The sequence below is a fragment of the Dromiciops gliroides genome, chromosome 6 (assembly GCF_019393635.1).
Source record: "Dromiciops gliroides isolate mDroGli1 chromosome 6, mDroGli1.pri, whole genome shotgun sequence".
Taxonomy (NCBI): Eukaryota; Metazoa; Chordata; class Mammalia; order Microbiotheria; family Microbiotheriidae; genus Dromiciops; species Dromiciops gliroides.
In genome coordinates, this window is record NC_057866.1 from 267,688,977 (window position 1) to 267,706,153 (window position 17,177).

A 17,177-nucleotide genomic window follows, 5' to 3' on the forward strand; every position below is an offset into this window, starting at 1 on the left:
CTCATCTCACTCATCATCAGTTCATGCAAGTCCTTCCAGGTTTCTCTGAACTCCTCCTGCTCATCATTTCTTACAGCACAAGAGAATTCCATTACATTCATATACCACAACTTGTTCAGCCATTCCCCAATTGATGGGCAAGCCCCTCTACTTCCAATTCCTTGGCACCACAAAAAGAGCAGCCATAAACATTTTTGCACATGTGGGTCCTTTTCCCTTCCCTAAGATCTCTTTGGGAAAAAGACCCAATAGTGGTATTCTGGGTCAAAGGGTATGCAGAGCTTTATAGCTCTCTGGGCATAATTCCAAATTACTCTCCAGAATGGTTGGGTAAGTTCACAGCTCCACCAACAATGCCTTAGTGTTCCAAATTTCCCACAGCTTCTCCAACATTTATTGTTTTCCTTTTTTGTCATATTAGCCAATATGATAGGTATCAGGTTGATTGTGACAGTGTACTGGTTTTGCTCACTTCATTCAGAATCAGTTTATATAAGTCTTTTCTGAAATCATCCTGTTCATCATTTCTTACAACACAATAAATAGTATTTCATTCCATTCATATCCCAAAACTTATTCAGCCACTTTCCAGTTGATGGGCATCCCTTCAGTTTTTAATTCTTTGACACAACAAAAAAAGTTGCCATAAGTGTTTTTGTACATGTGAGTCCTTTTTCCTTTCTTATGATCTCTTTGGAATACAGACTTTATGGTGGTGTAGCTGGATCAGTGGGTATGCCCAGTTTGATTGCCTTTCAGGCATAGTTTCCAAATAATTGTACAGAATAGTTGGAGCAATTCACTACTACACCAACAATGCATTAGTTAGAGATCTACCTTGATTTAACAAACAAACAAAAAAGGCTCAGTAGGCTGTAATACTATGGATCTTATTTATCCCTTTTATCTAGCCACAGTCTTTCATAGACTGTGCATGTCTGATTCAGTTTACCATAGAATGGAAACCAACCTTTCCAATATGCCACTTGAATTTAGAGGGAGGAAGCATGTGTCATTTAATCTTCTCCTTATTCATTTTTCATGACATTGTCTTCTTCAGAGAGGACATACATACATAGTTTCCCACAATCCCTTTTCCTCCTGAAACTATTGTTCAGGGGAAGCACAACTATCACTGCCAAAAACAAATAAACAAAAAATAGTTTTGTGCATTCATTTTCCTATGCCTGTGGAGAAAAAGTCAATGGAAATTTTGACAAGGTCTTTCATATGCTAGAGAACACAACTCAGAACCATGAAACAGACTGATTTGCAGGGCCTGAGAAGTAGTGGAGGGCCGGACAAGAAGTGAGCCATCTCCTACCTACATCCTAAGCAGATGATCAGAGAAACTGAGTCCCAAGATACCCTCCGATGTAACCAGAGAAGTGAAAGTCCTGGGACTCTTAGATCACAGGCTGAGCTGATTTGACCCTTTGGGTGTGCTTCATTTCTAGGTGTTTGTTATTGTTTTTGTTTTTTTTTCTTAATAATAAAATTTCTTTTTCAATTTCAGAATGTATGGATGTTGTTTTATCCAGGTTCCCCTCTATTCCCAACCCCACTCCACTTTCCCTCCAGAGCGCCACAGGTTGTCAGGAGTATTCCTCTTCACCAAGGAGCCTCCATGTGACACAAGCTAAGTACTGATACAGAGGACAACTCTGTGCCCCTGCATGTGGCATAGAGCATCACTGAAGAGGCCCAGAGTCTGTCCTGCCTTGCCCTCTCTAGTCATCTTGAAGAAGTTCAAAAGCTGTTGCCATGTTTTCATTCCTTTTGGCTCAGGGGACCATGGAACCTGGAAGCCCTAGGGCTCAACCTGAGATCTGTCATAAAAAAGTCCTGGGTCATGGGGGCTCCCATGTCTTCCTCTTTCTTTTTTTGTTGTTGTTCCATTGCCTTCTTGGAATTTATTTTAAGTCACCTATATTTGATTAAAAGGTAATTTATGGGGGCATCTAGGTGGCACAGTGGATAGAGCACTGGTCCTGGAGTCAGGAGGACCTGAGTTCAAATCCAGCCTTAGACACTTGACACTTACTAGCTGTGTGACCCTGAGCAAGTCACTTAACCCCAATTGCCTTACCAAAAAAAAAAAAGGTAATTTATGGTAAAAATAGAAGATACTGGAGTTAAGAGGTGGGAAATGGTCTTTGCACATACACTAAGGTAAGAATATATGTAAAACTAATGATTATCACACAAAAAGTTCACATTAACATTGTGGTTTTTTACATTTTTTATTTTTTTTACATAATTGCAAAAGAAAAATAAGGACTAATCTATTGTTTATTTTTTCTTTTGGTGCCACATATTCAATATCTGTGGAATTTATTGACCTGTGGACCTTTTTATACAATAGAGTCTTTCAATTAAAACCATTGGTGTTTAAGAAGAAAGAAATAAAGATTGGTGAATATTTTAGAATTGTACAGAACCTGCTCAGAAAAAAGAATGACAGGAAAATAGTTTGTCACTGAATATTTCTTTTTTTTTTTTTGCAGGGCAATGAGGGCTAAGTGACTTGCCCAGGGTCACACAGCTAGGAAGTATCGTTTGTCTGAGACCAGATAAGAACTCAGATCCTCCTGAATCCAGGACCAGTGCTTTATCCACTGTACCACCTGGCTGCCCCTAGTTCATCATTCTCAAGTTCACTCATCACTCCTCTCTCCCAAACCCAACTTACACAATCTTTAAGATCAATAAAAAGGTTTAACTATTTAAAAATAATTAAAATAAATAAAATTCACATTTAGAAAGGAATACTCCAGCCAAGAAGTATCTTCCCATCATGCCTTGCTGTGAGCAGATGTATGAACTGGAACACTGCAGATGTTATATCGCAACTGATTCAAGCTAAATGACAATTGATTCCAATGACAATAGTGACAGCTTTGACAGGTGGGGGCTGGGTTTATGTTTTACTTAATTTTATATTTCCAAAATAGGAGGAGAATAACTGAAAGGAGTTGGGGCTTACTAAGTCATTTCCCATGAAAATACAGAAGTTATTGCAAAATCCTAAGTGTAGAAATGCACCCATATAATCAGACTGCATTTATGTTGGTCAAACTCTGCAGTGAAATAGTCAATTTGTCCAGTAGAAGCTTGGCAAATTGCCATCCACTCACCCTTTCAGGAAAAAAAAAGTCAATAAATCATACAGCTAGAATTTTGATATTTGAAAGATTTCTAAATAATTTTTCCATAGAACTAGCTCAGCTCTCTTTTAGAATATTTCTAGGTTTTTTCTTTCTCAAAGATGTTAGCTTGTTAAAGCTTCCTTGACTATTTAATAGCCATCTCCCCAACACTGTACACCCCACCATCCACCCATCCCCAGTACAAGGGCAAATAAGGCTCAGTTTCTTAACATTGCTCAAACCTGTTTCCTGCCCAGAAAACTCACAGTGTAAAAAGAACTAAAACTTAGAGTCTTCATGAGCCATGTGCATGACCTAGGCAATCTTTTCTTACTGAGTTTTGTTATAGATTTTCTCAGTTGGGATCCCCTACATCTTATATATAGCAAGCAACTGAGATCCTGAGATCTAAATAGTTGAGTTTGGAGGTTCCGAAGGCAATCTGTTTGTTTTCCTCTCTGTGTCCTGAAGTTCCAATTCCCTCAACTGCTCATCCAGCGTCTACACAGCCTTCGTAGACTCTAGCACAGTTTTGATGTCTTCTGTTTTTATTTTCTTAGGCTTATAAATGACATCCTCATCCTTTTGAGGTCTCTTTAAAAGATTGATTGCTGCTTGGGGAGAAGCATAACCATCTGGTGCATCTTTAGTAGTAGGTGGATTCCAGGGACCATTCTCCTTCTTGATTTTTGCATCTCCAGAGGGTCTTGCATTTTTATCCCTTTCTTTCTCCTTGTCTCTGCCTTTGGTTGTGTCTTTGTATGTCTCAGACCTGCCACTTTTTTACTGGGTTTTCTCCTTTCCCCTGTGTTTCTTCTCTGAGGAATCTCTGTGATCACTGTGACTATGCTTGGACTTGGCCTGGTCTGTTTTCTTACGATATTTGTGCCGGAGTCTTTGACATTTGACCTTATTTTTTTGTTTGGGAAACCCATTCCCTTGGAAGTCCACATGGATCTGCTAGTCTGTATGGAGTTGATCTGCACTCATCTCAGATATATCAGTGACACAGGCTAGAGGGAGCTGGGGAGAAGACTTAATTTGCAACTTAAATTGCTTACTACAATTTAAGGTGTCAAAAACGCTTTAAAAAAGAGAAACTGTGTCATGCCCCAGCTGTATAACCATCTCTGAGTCATTGAACCTCTCTGAGCATCAAACAGCTCCTGATATGAAAATTTTCTCCCTTGTTCTTTCTCTGAAGAGTAGGTTTAATAGAGCAGTTCTGGGGAGAACTGCCTAGGTTTGAACACCATTGTGAATATGTAAACCCAATGCTGATTTAAACAAAAAGGTGACAACTCACAAAGTTGAGAACTCCCCTAAAGCAGCCACTAGATGCACTATTAGGCCATAGGAGTTCACACATTGTTGACAAAAGGAGGGGAGGGGCTCAATGAAGGAAGCCCTATAAAAGAAGCCAACAGTTTCCTCCTGGAATCTTGCTTGTTTCCAGAGCTCAGAGGGAAGGAGCTTGAGTTATGCTTTCTGAGTTGACTATCCTTGAAGAAAAGACAGGAAGGTGAGTTGCAATTGGGAAGATTATTTTTATTGGTAAATTTAGAAAGATGAAATAAGATATCTCAGTTCAGTAAATGCATTGGAACTGTGTGAGGTGACAAAAATATATTCGAGTTTAATGAATGAATAGGCAGATTGGGGGTAATACCTGATGACTTGGGGTTTTAGCTACTCTATTGCTATCTCATATAATTAAGAAAATAGCTGTGGTGTCCCTTGGAAAGGAGATCAGGTATCTCCAAAGTAACCAAAAGCTAACCTAAACTAGTGAAGGAAGGACCATGGAAAGACTTCGGAGAAACCTAAGAATTATGCTTATTTTGTTTCTTTTTTTCCAGCATATAGTGACTCTGATTTGGGTCATAAGAAAAATAGAGGGTGAGAGGAATAAGTAATAACAGATGGGGGCAACAAACATCCAGTATGCTTGTAGGAGAGAGTTCAGGTCCAGCTCTAGGGCTATCAGGGTCCATGGTTCCCTTGGCCAAAATTGCATGAATATAGGACAACAGCTTTTGAACTTCTTCAAGGTGCCTAGAGAGGGTGGGGCAGGACAGACTCTGGACCTTCCTCAGTGAGGTTCCATGCTGCACAGAGGGGCACAGAGTTGTCCCCTAAATCAGGACTTAGCCTGTGACACATGTTAACTTATTTGTTAAACGCCATGATCCTGGAAGCCTGACCTGGGATTGGGGGTTGGGAAGGAGCTGAATGTGGAAAAATCAAGCTTCATCCCAGAAGTAGAAAAACAAAATTCTCATTCAAAAAGAAAGGGTCAGATTTGGTACCCCCTGAGGTAGAGTCATCCTCCAGCCCATGACCTCTGAGTCCCAGGACTCTCATTGCCCCAGCTCTATTGGCAGGGTGGCTTGAGACTTGACTTCTCTTATCCATCTGCATAGGAAGTGTGAAGCATTATGGCATATTTCATTTCCAGGCCCTCCACTGCTTCTCAGTCCCTGAAACACAGTCTGTCCCATGGTTTTGAAATGGATTTTACAATACATGCCTCTGTTAATCAACATTTTTGACTGACATTTTCTCCCCAGGTCTGAGAACATGGAGGCCAAAAACTTCTTTGAAAGCCTCAAAGTGGATCTCACCTGTCAAATGTGTTTGAGCTATTTCAATGAACCAGTGACTCTCAAATGTGGCCATAGCTTCTGCAAAGAGTGTCTTCTCAGCTGGGGACAGGAATTGCCCACACCAAGACCCTGCCCAATTTGCAAGGCCGTCATTGAATTTGAAGTCTTTTTGTGCAATAGGAAGTTGCAGAATCTGGCTAGCATTGGCAAGATGCTTATACCTCAGTTACTGCAGAGCATCAGGGGCCTGACCACCTGTGGTAAACATGGGAAAGAAGAGACCTGGTTCTGTGAGGAGGACCAGAGACCCTTGTGTGGGCCTTGCTTTTTAAGTACAGAGCACAAGGAGCACAATGTCCTTCCTTTGGAAAAGGCTGCTGGTCAATACATGGTAAGTACATATCTTCACTTTCTTCTTTGTTTTTTGGTAAGGCAATCGGTGTTCAGTGACTTCACCAGGGTCACACAGCTGCTAAGTGACAAATAACTGAGCCCAGATTTGAACACAGGTCCTCCTGACTCCACAGCTTCTGCTCTATCCAGTGGGCCACGTAGCTGCCCCTGTTAACTTTCAATCTTTGAAGAGATGGAGGGTCTGCCCATGCCACTGTGTCCATGAACTATTGGAGACGCTCTAGGTCCAAAACAGAGATTGGACTAACACTTTTTATTTCCTTGCAGGAGAAACTCCAGAAGACATGGAATAGTTTAAAGGGTCAGAAGCAGAAATTTCAAATGGAATTGGAATGTGAGGAAGTGAGAGAGGGCCAGTGGGAGGTAAGTTTCTTGATCTGGCTTTTTTTTTAAGAGATAAAAGTACAGGTCTACCTGTCCCCTGAGAGTCCTTTTCAGCTGAAATGGTAACTGATATAAAGGTCAGAGGAAGTAAACTTTGATAAAGGAACAGGTTCATATTACGGATGAAGCATGTCAACATAGTTATTGATGAGCATTTTCATTCCCAAATAGCAGCAGATATTTGAAAAATATAATCTTATCATTCATAAGGAAATATTTTTTCTACTTGATTTTAGACAATTATGGAAAGAATAAGTGTCTTGCATACATTTGAGAGCTTTTCATTTATTCTTTTACACAAAATGCTCTCTCTGGCCTTTCCATTGTCTAGCACTCCTTTAGAAAAGAGACTGCACATCACTGTTGCTGCAGGTGACAGAAGTGAGGAAGCCAGATAAGAAAGCTGTGTCTGTTTATATGCCACACAAATCTTCTCTGACATAGAAAAGGTAGTAATGGCTACACACATATTTGCTGCTGACCTGGACCCTGACACTCATTGACTTTTCTTTCCTTTTTTAAATCTCAATTCTTTGGTGATAGATGCAGGGCCAGACTCTTAAAGAGCTGGTTGTATCCGAATATAAGAAAATACACCAGTTCTTATTGGATGAAGAACAACTACAATTACAAAGACTGAACAAGGAAGCAAGAGACAACTTGGCAGTTAGTGACAACAAGGACAGCCAGTCCCAAGGGATCCTGAGTCTTCAAATGAACTCAGAGCAGCAGCCTGTGGGAATGCTCAAGGTGAGTGATTGATGTGAAACCAAAATACACAAAGGGGCCTTAGGAGGTACTTTCACTATCACCTCCAGAATTCAGGAAGAAGGAGCAGGTCCATTAATAAACAAAAGTAGTAACACAATGTTATTTTTAATGGATTGACATTTTAATGCCTAAATATAAATCCTGTAGATGAACTTTGTTTTTAAAGTAATCTACTAAAATCTGTTTGTAGTGATTTGGTTTCCTGATGTGCTTTGGGGAGTTTTGGGCAGAAACTTTCTGTCATGTACATTTGAGGACTTTTCCTTTAAAAGAAAACTCTTTTTTTCTCTCCATTCCCTCATTGATTATTCCTTAGGAAAAGAGCCTTCAAGAGACAAGGCACCTGAATGCCTTCTAGGAAGAAATTTGCGGAAGGCAGATAGAAAATCTCTATCTGATATCATAGCCCATAAATCTGCTCAGATGGCCAATGGGAATACATCACTAGCACACATGACTGATGCAGACACTGACATATATTGACTCTTCATTTCTTTCTTTTATCCTAATGTCTTTGATTACAGTTTGAGGGGCAATCTATGATAGAATTGGTTAAGTCTCAATTTGAGAAAAAGCACCAGTTCTTATCAAAAGGAAAACAGCTACATCTGCAAAGACTGGACCAGCAAATTAAGGACAACCTGCGAAAGTTTAAAGAGAACAATGCAAGAATGAGTCAACATATCAATAATCTGCAAATGGCAATATCTGAAATAGATAAAACTTTTCATAAGCTTCCTATTGAAATACTTCAGGTGAGTGCTTGAAACAAATATTGAGATGGGTTAGAATAAGGAAAGCGAAGCTAGAGGGAGGTGGAAATGATATCTCTATTTTAATCCTTAACCATCTAGCACCATGGACATTAGACTTTATTTTTCAGAGGACAGAATTAGGAATATTAGATTGAATAATAACAATGATATTTGCTCAAATTCATTTGGTCTTTAAGAATTCAAAGTGACCCACATCCAATAAATGGATTCTCTCAGTTGAATTTTCTGTACTAAGAGAACGTAAGGAGAGATGGGCAAGAATGATACTTCTTTCAAATGGAAAGATGTCCCCATTTTACAACAGTGTCAGATGTCATAAAGGTAATGAATTGGTCACCAGCGGGTGGTTCTTAGCAATTTTACAATTCCTTTTTATTTTGTTTTTGCAATAATTTTACTTTTTTTATTTTTGTTTTTGCAATAATTTTACTTTTCATATAAAATATTTATTAAAGAGAAAAAAAGACTGTGGGGGGAGTGTTTCTATTATCACCAAAAAAGACAATCTTATAGGAATTGACTAAATAATAAAAGATTAAATTTCTCTCATTTTGTTTGTTCCCTATAGGATGCAAAAGGTACATTGGAAAGGTAGGTTTCCATTTTATGGCAAAGTGATTCAGACAGGCATGGGGTGTGAAAGAGTCTAGATGGATGAATAGGGTTAACTGGGATCCATAATATTGAAGCCCCCTGAGAGTTTTTACCAAGGTGGTCCCTAAGATCTCTATACAACCTTTGTAATGAAGTGTGTTTTACTTATAGGAATGATGAGTTACTTCTTCAAAATCCAGTAGTTGCTTCACCCAGATGGACCATGTATCCCATCCCTGGCATGAGAGAAATGTTGCTGAATTTCCACAGTAAGTCACTCAAAGTCACCTCAGTTGAAACTTCAGTATTCCTGGGAGCCCCCATATGGCTTGCAATGTGCTCTATATTGGCACCCTATTTAATAGGGATCTGGGTATTTCTCAAGTTGCCTCTGGGAGATCACAAACTCCTTGAATACAGTATTCTCTGGAACAATATAAAAGAGTGAATCATTCTGTGGTCAGTCTTAAAAAATAAGTTAAAAGATGTTTCTCCAATTTTGAAATGTTTATCATCTCTGCCTTTTAAATTATATATCGAAAAATTGTTATGCCAACAGTAGTACTTCTTTCAGGGACATATCACCTACATGACTATTTCTCTGTATTTTTCACTGCCTGGTATACTGCTTGCCCAGAGTTAGTGCTTCATTAAAGGTTATTCAATATTCAGTGAATGCATTAAAGCATATGTTCTACCATAAAACTAATATTGGGAGGATCCTGAAGAAAATCAAGTCCAGCTGAATAACCCTCATTTCTAAGGAAACTGGTCTACTAAAAAACTAAGTCACTCACCCAAGTGAGTGTTAGAAATAGGACAGTCCCCTAAAGAGTAATGATACAATTCCAGTTCCTGGCTATTAGGAAATTCTTCAATTTTTGTTTTATTAAACTCCAGACTCTGGAAACTAAGGTAAATGATGTTTTTCTTTTGTCTACAGGGGATATAACTCTGGATCCTGAAACAGCTAATCCTCATCTTATTCTGTCTGATGATTTGAAGAGTGTCAAATATGATCCTGTCCCACAGGATGTGCCTTACAGCCTAAAAAGATTTGACTTTGCTCCCTGTGTCTTGGCTACCCAGAGCTTTACCTCGGGGAAACACTACTGGGAAGTAGATGTGGGGAATAAAACAGAGTGGGAAGTGGGCATCTGTAGAGAATCAATCAGAAGGAAGGGCAATGTCTACAAGATATTTGGATATACATGGACCCTTGTAGCCATGCCATTTAGAAATACCTTTCGCCTCTGGTGTTCAAATCATGAAGTTCATGTAACCCAGCCTCTTTCTAAAGTGGGCATTTTCCTAGATTATAAAAGAGGCCATATAGCCTTTTACAATGCTGCAGATGGAACTTTCATCTACAGTTCTGCAAATAATGATTTTCAAGGGGCTCTTCACCCTTGCTTCTTTCCTTGCTCTCAAAAGCGGAAAAACACTTCTGGTTCTCTACATATCTGCCCCAGGAGTAACTAGGAAAATGCTGTGAAAGATGAGAATTTCTAAAATGATATTGTCAAATGCAAGGAACGAAACAACCAAAAACCTTTAAAATGAATTTCCATTATTTAGAACTCATGTTGAATATATCAATAATGCTGTGTATCATTATCAAAAAACGATAAAAACAATAAAAAGCTGATTCTGAATATCAAAACGAGTTGCCTTATTTTGTATCAACATCTGTTTTTTAACACCTTCTTGATAAGACATGTAGATAATTGGTGATGGTCAGTCTAGTCAAACTCTATAGTTTAGGGTCCTTCTTTGCCCTACAGCGACCTGAATATTATGGTTTTTCATTGCTTCAGGAACTCAACACAACATGGTGTTTTTTGTTTTTTGTTTTTGTTTTTTTAACTTCATTTCATTTCCCTTTTTACTGGAACAAGCATTCCCTACAAATATTTTAGATCACAACACATCTATGCAAGACCACTATACATATTTATTGGGGTTGTTCCCTAAAAAGCAGAATCTATTTCCATGGCCATACTGGAAGATTTTCCTCCACTATGGTAGGGTCTTGCCTCGTTTTTTTTTTTCTTCTTTTCCTCCTCCTGATCTTGCTCCTTTGGTTTGTTCTAAACCCACAATTTCATTGGTTATAGCCAACTCCAAGTATAAAAATTCCTGTCAAGGCATTTTCTGTAACGAATACCCTTAACAGAGCTCTATGATGCTCAAAAAGTGACTTATCCATCAGCTAAGGTGCGTCACAATGTCTCTTTGTTAAAATATTTTGTTTTCCTGAAATTGTCATAATCAATTTATGTCCTTTATTGATATTTTAAAATTCATATTTTAACATTTTTTGAAGGAAAATATAGATTTTTTCAAGAATTGCATTACACTTTCTAAATTTGTAACTCCTAGTCTATACTGTCATCCTAATCTATGAGAAATTGCTGATTCCTGGTAGCCATGACACTACCTGCTCCCCTGTGCCCTGGATCTTTGACCAAGGGTACTCAGGTCAAACCTTGGAACTTCAAGCACATATTTTCCACCTGGAACTTTAAATAGGAAGTGGGTATAGACAACAGATTTACTGAACAGCACTAGGTCCTGTGACCAGTGCTAGCACAGGAGTCCCTTCAAATATTTTTTTTTTCCTGAGTAGTTGTTCAATCCCCTAACACCAATAAACAGTATAAGAAAACTGAAATCATTTGGACCCAATCACCACTTGCCTAGGCCTCTTTCTTTGTCCAAAGTGTAGCTTTGAAAGACATTTATGGTTAGAATTACCTAGGTATGAGTATCTTTGTACACACTTGCACCCATAACTACATTTAAATATAAAGGGGAGAACTTACAGAGGTGAGAATGACTCCAAAGTAGACACTAGGAGCAATATCAGACCATAGACGTTCACACACTGGTGATAAAAGGAGGGAAGGAAATAAATGAGGAAAACCCTATAAATGAACCCAACAAGTTAATCCTTTAATTGTGTTTGCTTCCATAGCTCAGAAGAAAGATTTAGAGCTACCCTTCCTGATTTAAATAACCTTGAAGGAAATACTAGAAGCTGAGCTTCAATTGGGAATGTTTTTCTCCTTTGTACATTTAGAAAGCTAAAGCTATCACAATTTGGTAACTAGTTTGCAACTGGGGGCAGAGCCAAGATAGTGGAGAAAGGAACTCAGCCCAAAGATGGTAAGGGGGAAGGGGTGGAGCAGGGTCAGACTATTGACCAGTAGGAGATTATAGGGATTTCTTTGCTAGCACTGAGGCAGGACTCTGTTGTTTTGACGATCCTCAGATCCAGGTCACAATCTTCTGTGGCAGTCCCAGGTAGGGTAGGAGCACAAGTACATAAGAGCTCTGTAGCTACACTGGAGTAGCATTCTGTCCACAGTTAAATGGCAGACAAGCAGGCCTGTGGCTTCTTCCAGACCAAAGTATAGGCCAGCAGAATAGCAAACATACCTTTCCTTAAACCATACCACCTTGCAAGAAAAAAAAACTTACAAATTCCTAGAATTATATCTGAAAATACATGCAGAAACTCCCTGAAGCTTGGGACAATGTCCCCTCCATCCTGGAATCAGTGCCCTACTTTAACAAATAGTTAAAAGTCAAGAAATAGGCCGGGAAAATGAGGAAACAGAAGAAAAAAATAGCTGAAGGTGACAAGAAAGATCAAAATACATCTTCAGAAGAAGATAATGAAGTCAAACTCCTACATACAAAGATTCCAAGATAAATATGAATTGCTCTCAGGTCATAGAAGTACTCAAAAAAGGACTTTGATAATAAATAAGAAAAACAGTAAAAAATGGAAAGAGAAATAAGAGTGATGCAAGAAAACTGGAAAAAAGCCAACAGCTTGTTAAAGGAGGAGGCACACACACATAGACACACACACACACACACACACACACACACACAATAGTGAAGAAAATAACACCTTAAAAACATACTGGGCCAAATGGCAAAATAGGTACAAAAAGCCAATGAGGAAAAGAATGGCTTGAAAAACTGAATTGGCCAAATAGAGAAGAAGGTAAAAAGGCTCTGTGAAGAAAAAAACTCCTTAAAAATTTGGAGAGAACAAATGGAAGCTAATGACATTTAGAAATCAAGTAACAATAAAAAAATAACTTAAACAATGAATAAGTAGAAGGCAATGTGAAATATCTAATTGGAAAATATAAATGATTTGGAAAAAATTCGGGAGAGAGAATTCAACAATTATTGGACTACAGGAAAGCTATAATCAAAAAAGCCTAGACATCTTCTTCAAAGAAATTGTCAGGGAAAATTGCCCTTATATTCTAGAACTAGAAGATAAAATAGAAATTGAAAGAATATAGACATCACTTCCTGAAAGAAATCCCCAAATGAAAACTCCCAGGAATATTATAGCCAAATTCCAGAGCTCCCAAGTAAAGGAGAAAATATTACAGAAAGAAACAATTCAAGTATTGTAGAGCCAAAGTAACTATAACACAAGATTTACCAGATTCTACATGAAGAGATTAGAGGGCTTGGCATATGATATTCTGCAGGCCAAATGACTAATTTTACAACCAAAAATATCCAACCTATCAAAACTGATTATATCTCTTCAGGGGAAAAAATGGGATTTCAGTGAAAGAGAGGACTTTCAGGGATTTTTGACATGAGCTGAATATAAAATTTGACTCTCAGATACAAGACTCTAGAGAAAAATAAAAAGGTAAACAGGAAAAAGAAATCCTAAAGTATATTAACAAATTAAATGGTTTACATTCCTACATGGGAAGATGATACTTGTAACTCATAAGAAGTTTTTCATTTTTAGGGCAGCTATTTTTAGACAAAGGGTACAGGTGTGAGTTGAATATGAAGGCATGATATCTTCAAAATATACAATTGAGGGGTAAGAGAGAAATATACTGGGAGAAAAGGAAAGGGAGAGGGGAAATGGGGTTAAGTATATCACATAAAGAAGGAAGAAAAAGCTTATACAGTGGAGTGAAGAAATGGGGAGTGAGCAAAGAAAATGAGTTATTTTCTTCACAGAGCTTTGGTATCTTCTTTTCTATTTTGCCAATTCAGTTTTTCAAGCCATTCTTTTCCTCATTGGCTTTTTGTACCTGTTTTGCCATTTGGCCCAGTCTGTTTTTAAGGTGTGATTTTCTTCATTATTGTGTGCGTGTGTGTTTGTGTGTGTGTGTGTGTGTGCGCATGCGCGTGAGCCTCTTTAATGAGCTGTTGGCTTTTTCCACAATTTTCTTGCATCACTCTCATTTCTCTTTCCATTTTTTAGTTTTTCTTACTTTATTATCAGAGTCCTTTTTTGAGCACTTCTATGGCCTGAGAGCAATCACTTTCATCAGAATTAGCTCAAAGAGGAAATAACATACACACTCAATTGGATATAGTAAACTATCATACCCTGCGAGAAAGTAGGAGGACAAGGGGATAAGGTGGAGGGTGATAGAAAGGAGGATAGATGGGAGGAGAGGTCAGTCAGAAGCAAAACACTTTTGTGTAGGGACAAGGTGAGAGGAGACAGATGGTAGAGTAAATGTCATGGGGAGAAAATAGGATGGAGACAGATACAGTTCGCAAAGTAACTGTGAAAAGAATTTGAAGCAAGTTTGTCTAACAAAGGATTCATTCTCAAACATATAGAGAACTGAGTCAAATTTATTAAAATAAGAGCTATTCCCCAATTGATAAATGATCAAAAGATATGAAGAATTTTCAGGTGAATAATCACGCTATCTTTAGCCATATGAAAAAAAAAAATGACCTAACTCACTAATGATTAGAAAAATGCAAGTCAGCACAATTCTGGGGTACCACTTCATACATATTAGATTGAATAATAGGACAGCAGAAGAAAATGACAAATGTTATAAGGTATATGGGGGAATTGAGACATTAATGCACTGTTGGTAGAATTCTTAACTGATTTAAACATTCTGTAGGGGGAGGTTAGGTGGTGCAGAAGATAAACCACCATCCCTGGATTCAGGAGGACCTGAGTTCAAGTCCAGCCTCAGACACTTGACACTTACTGGCTATGTGACCCTGGGCACGTCACTTAACCCGCATTGCCTTGCATTAAAAAAATACATTCTGTAGAGCAATTTGAAACTATGGCCAAAGGGCCATAAAACACAAGCATATTCTTTGACCTATTAATACTACTACTTGGTCAATATCCAAGATAAGATAAAACACCAAAAATTAACGGACTTATATGTACAAAAAATTTATGACAGCCCTTTTCTGATGCAAAGAATTTAAAATTGAGGATATGTTCATCAATTAGGGAATGGCTGAACAAAGTGTGGGATGAGCTTATGATAGAACACTGTGGTAAAAAACAGAAGTTTTAGCTGAATCATTTGAGAGTTGAGGGCATGCTACTGAAGTGGCTTTTGAAGGATTTCCCTTTTGGGGAGGAGACCACAACGAACTTCCGGCATGCCAGCTTAAAACTGAGGGAGGAACAGAAGTTCTCTCTCTCTGGCTTTTCAACTTAGCTGTGGCGGCCCATGTGGTTTGTGCTCTTCCTGTGAACTCTGGGTGTGCTGGTTCTTAGCCTGGCAGGCATTTTGGGATTTGGTGAGTTTTATAAAGGAAAATAGACTAAGCTTATATCTAAGATTATTCATTTGTATTTATAGTTCCCTATTTACCTAATTGGTATCACCTTTTGTTGTCTAATTAATTCCCAAGCAATAAAAACTAATCCTTCACAGATTTTAGCTCAGAGGATTCTTTTTCTTACTGGTCTGGGAGATATATATATATATATATATATATATATATATATATATATATATATATACACATATATACACACAAACACACACACATATATGTATGTGTATGTATGTATATGTATATATGTATTGTGTATATATATGCGTGTGTGTGTGTATATATATAAGGGACAAGTTAAAAGGGGGAGTTTAATGTTCATATATCCAATTTTAAATCTCACAACACTATTGTGCTAAAAAAATGATGAGCAGGATGGTCTCAGAAAAATCTGAAAAGACTTACATGAACTGATGCAAAGTGAAATGTATATAAAGTAACAGCAACATTATAAGATGATCAGCTATGAATGACAGCTCTTCTCAGCAATAAAATGATTCAAGCCAACTCTGAGAGACTTATGAAAAATTTGATCCATCTCCAGAAAAAAACCTGATGGTGTCTGAATACAGATTGAAGCAGAATTTTTTTGTTTCTTTTTCATGTTTTTGTCTGTTTTTTCTCAACCTGACTAATATGGAAATGTTTTGCATGACTATACATGCATAACTTACATTGAATTGTTTACATTTGGAAACCAAAGTTTAAAAAAAAATGAATGCTGAAAATTGTTTTTACATGTAATTGGGGAAAAATAAAATTCTCAATAAAAAAATTAATAGATTGCAACACTTGGAGGTGACAAAAATATATCTCAGTTTATTAATGAGCAGGTGGTTTGGGCAAAAGACATAATGATTTAGGTTCTTACCTACTATATTACTTTTTAAAATCATAAAAGTATTTTATTATTTTCCAGTTACATGTAAAATAGTTTTCAGCATTTGTTTTCATGAGAATTTTAGCTCCAAATTTTTCTCCCTTCCTTCCTTCCCTTCCCCTTCCCCATGACAGAAAGCAATATGATATAGGTTTATATATATGTGTGTGTGTGTGTATATATATGTGTGTATATATATATATGTATGTATGTATGTATATATATATGTATGTATGTATATATATATATATATATCACATTAAATATATTTGTGCATTAGTCATGTTGTGAAAGAAGAATCAGAACCCAAGGGAAAAATCTCTGAAAACAACAACAACAACAACATCAAAAAGTAGAAACATTATGGCTCAATCTGCATTCAGAATCCATAGTTCCTTTTTCTAGATGTGGAGAACATTTCCTATCATGGGTTCTTTGAAGTTGTCTTAGATCATTACACTGCTGAGAAGAGCCAAGTCTATCACAGTTGAACATTATCCAATGTTGCTATTACTGTGTACAATGTTTTCCTGGTTCTGCTCACTTCACTCAGCATTAGTCCACTTAAGTCTTTCCAGGATTTTCTGAAATCTGCCTGCTCATCATTTCTTACAGGATAATGGTATTCCATTACATTCATATACCACAACTATTTCAGCCATTCCCCAATTGATGGACATTCCCTTGATATCCAATTTTTTGCCAAGTATTACTTTTTCATTGGCAACTCTATGCCCTTCCATGAAGCATAGAACATCACTGAGGAGATCCAAAATGTGTGCTGCTTCATCCTCTGAATTCTTCTGGAAGAAATTAAAAGCTGTTGTCATATATTCATACATTTTGTCCCAGTGGACCACGGAACCAGAGTGTCCTAGGGCTGAACTTTAACTATCTCATATAAGCACTCAGGATGATGGGAACTCCCATCTACAAGGACTTATTCTTTCCACTTTCTACTCCCCGTATTCCCCCAAATCAGAGTTAC

The 17,177-nt window shown here is 37.7% G+C and overlaps 1 protein-coding gene across 1 annotated transcript; it reads left to right on the forward strand.

Moving 5' to 3' along the window:
* The first annotated feature begins 5,729 nt into the window (after nt 1-5,729).
* On the forward strand, nt 5,730-10,176 carry LOC122732305 (probable E3 ubiquitin-protein ligase TRIML1). Its single transcript, XM_043972376.1, has 7 exons — nt 5,730-6,146; nt 6,437-6,532; nt 7,097-7,303; nt 7,849-8,079; nt 8,669-8,691; nt 8,866-8,963; nt 9,638-10,176. Exons 1-7 carry the CDS (start codon nt 5,730-5,732, stop codon nt 10,174-10,176), a joined length of 1,611 nt encoding a protein of 536 aa, XP_043828311.1.
* The last annotated feature ends 7,001 nt before the right edge of the window (nt 10,177-17,177 follow it).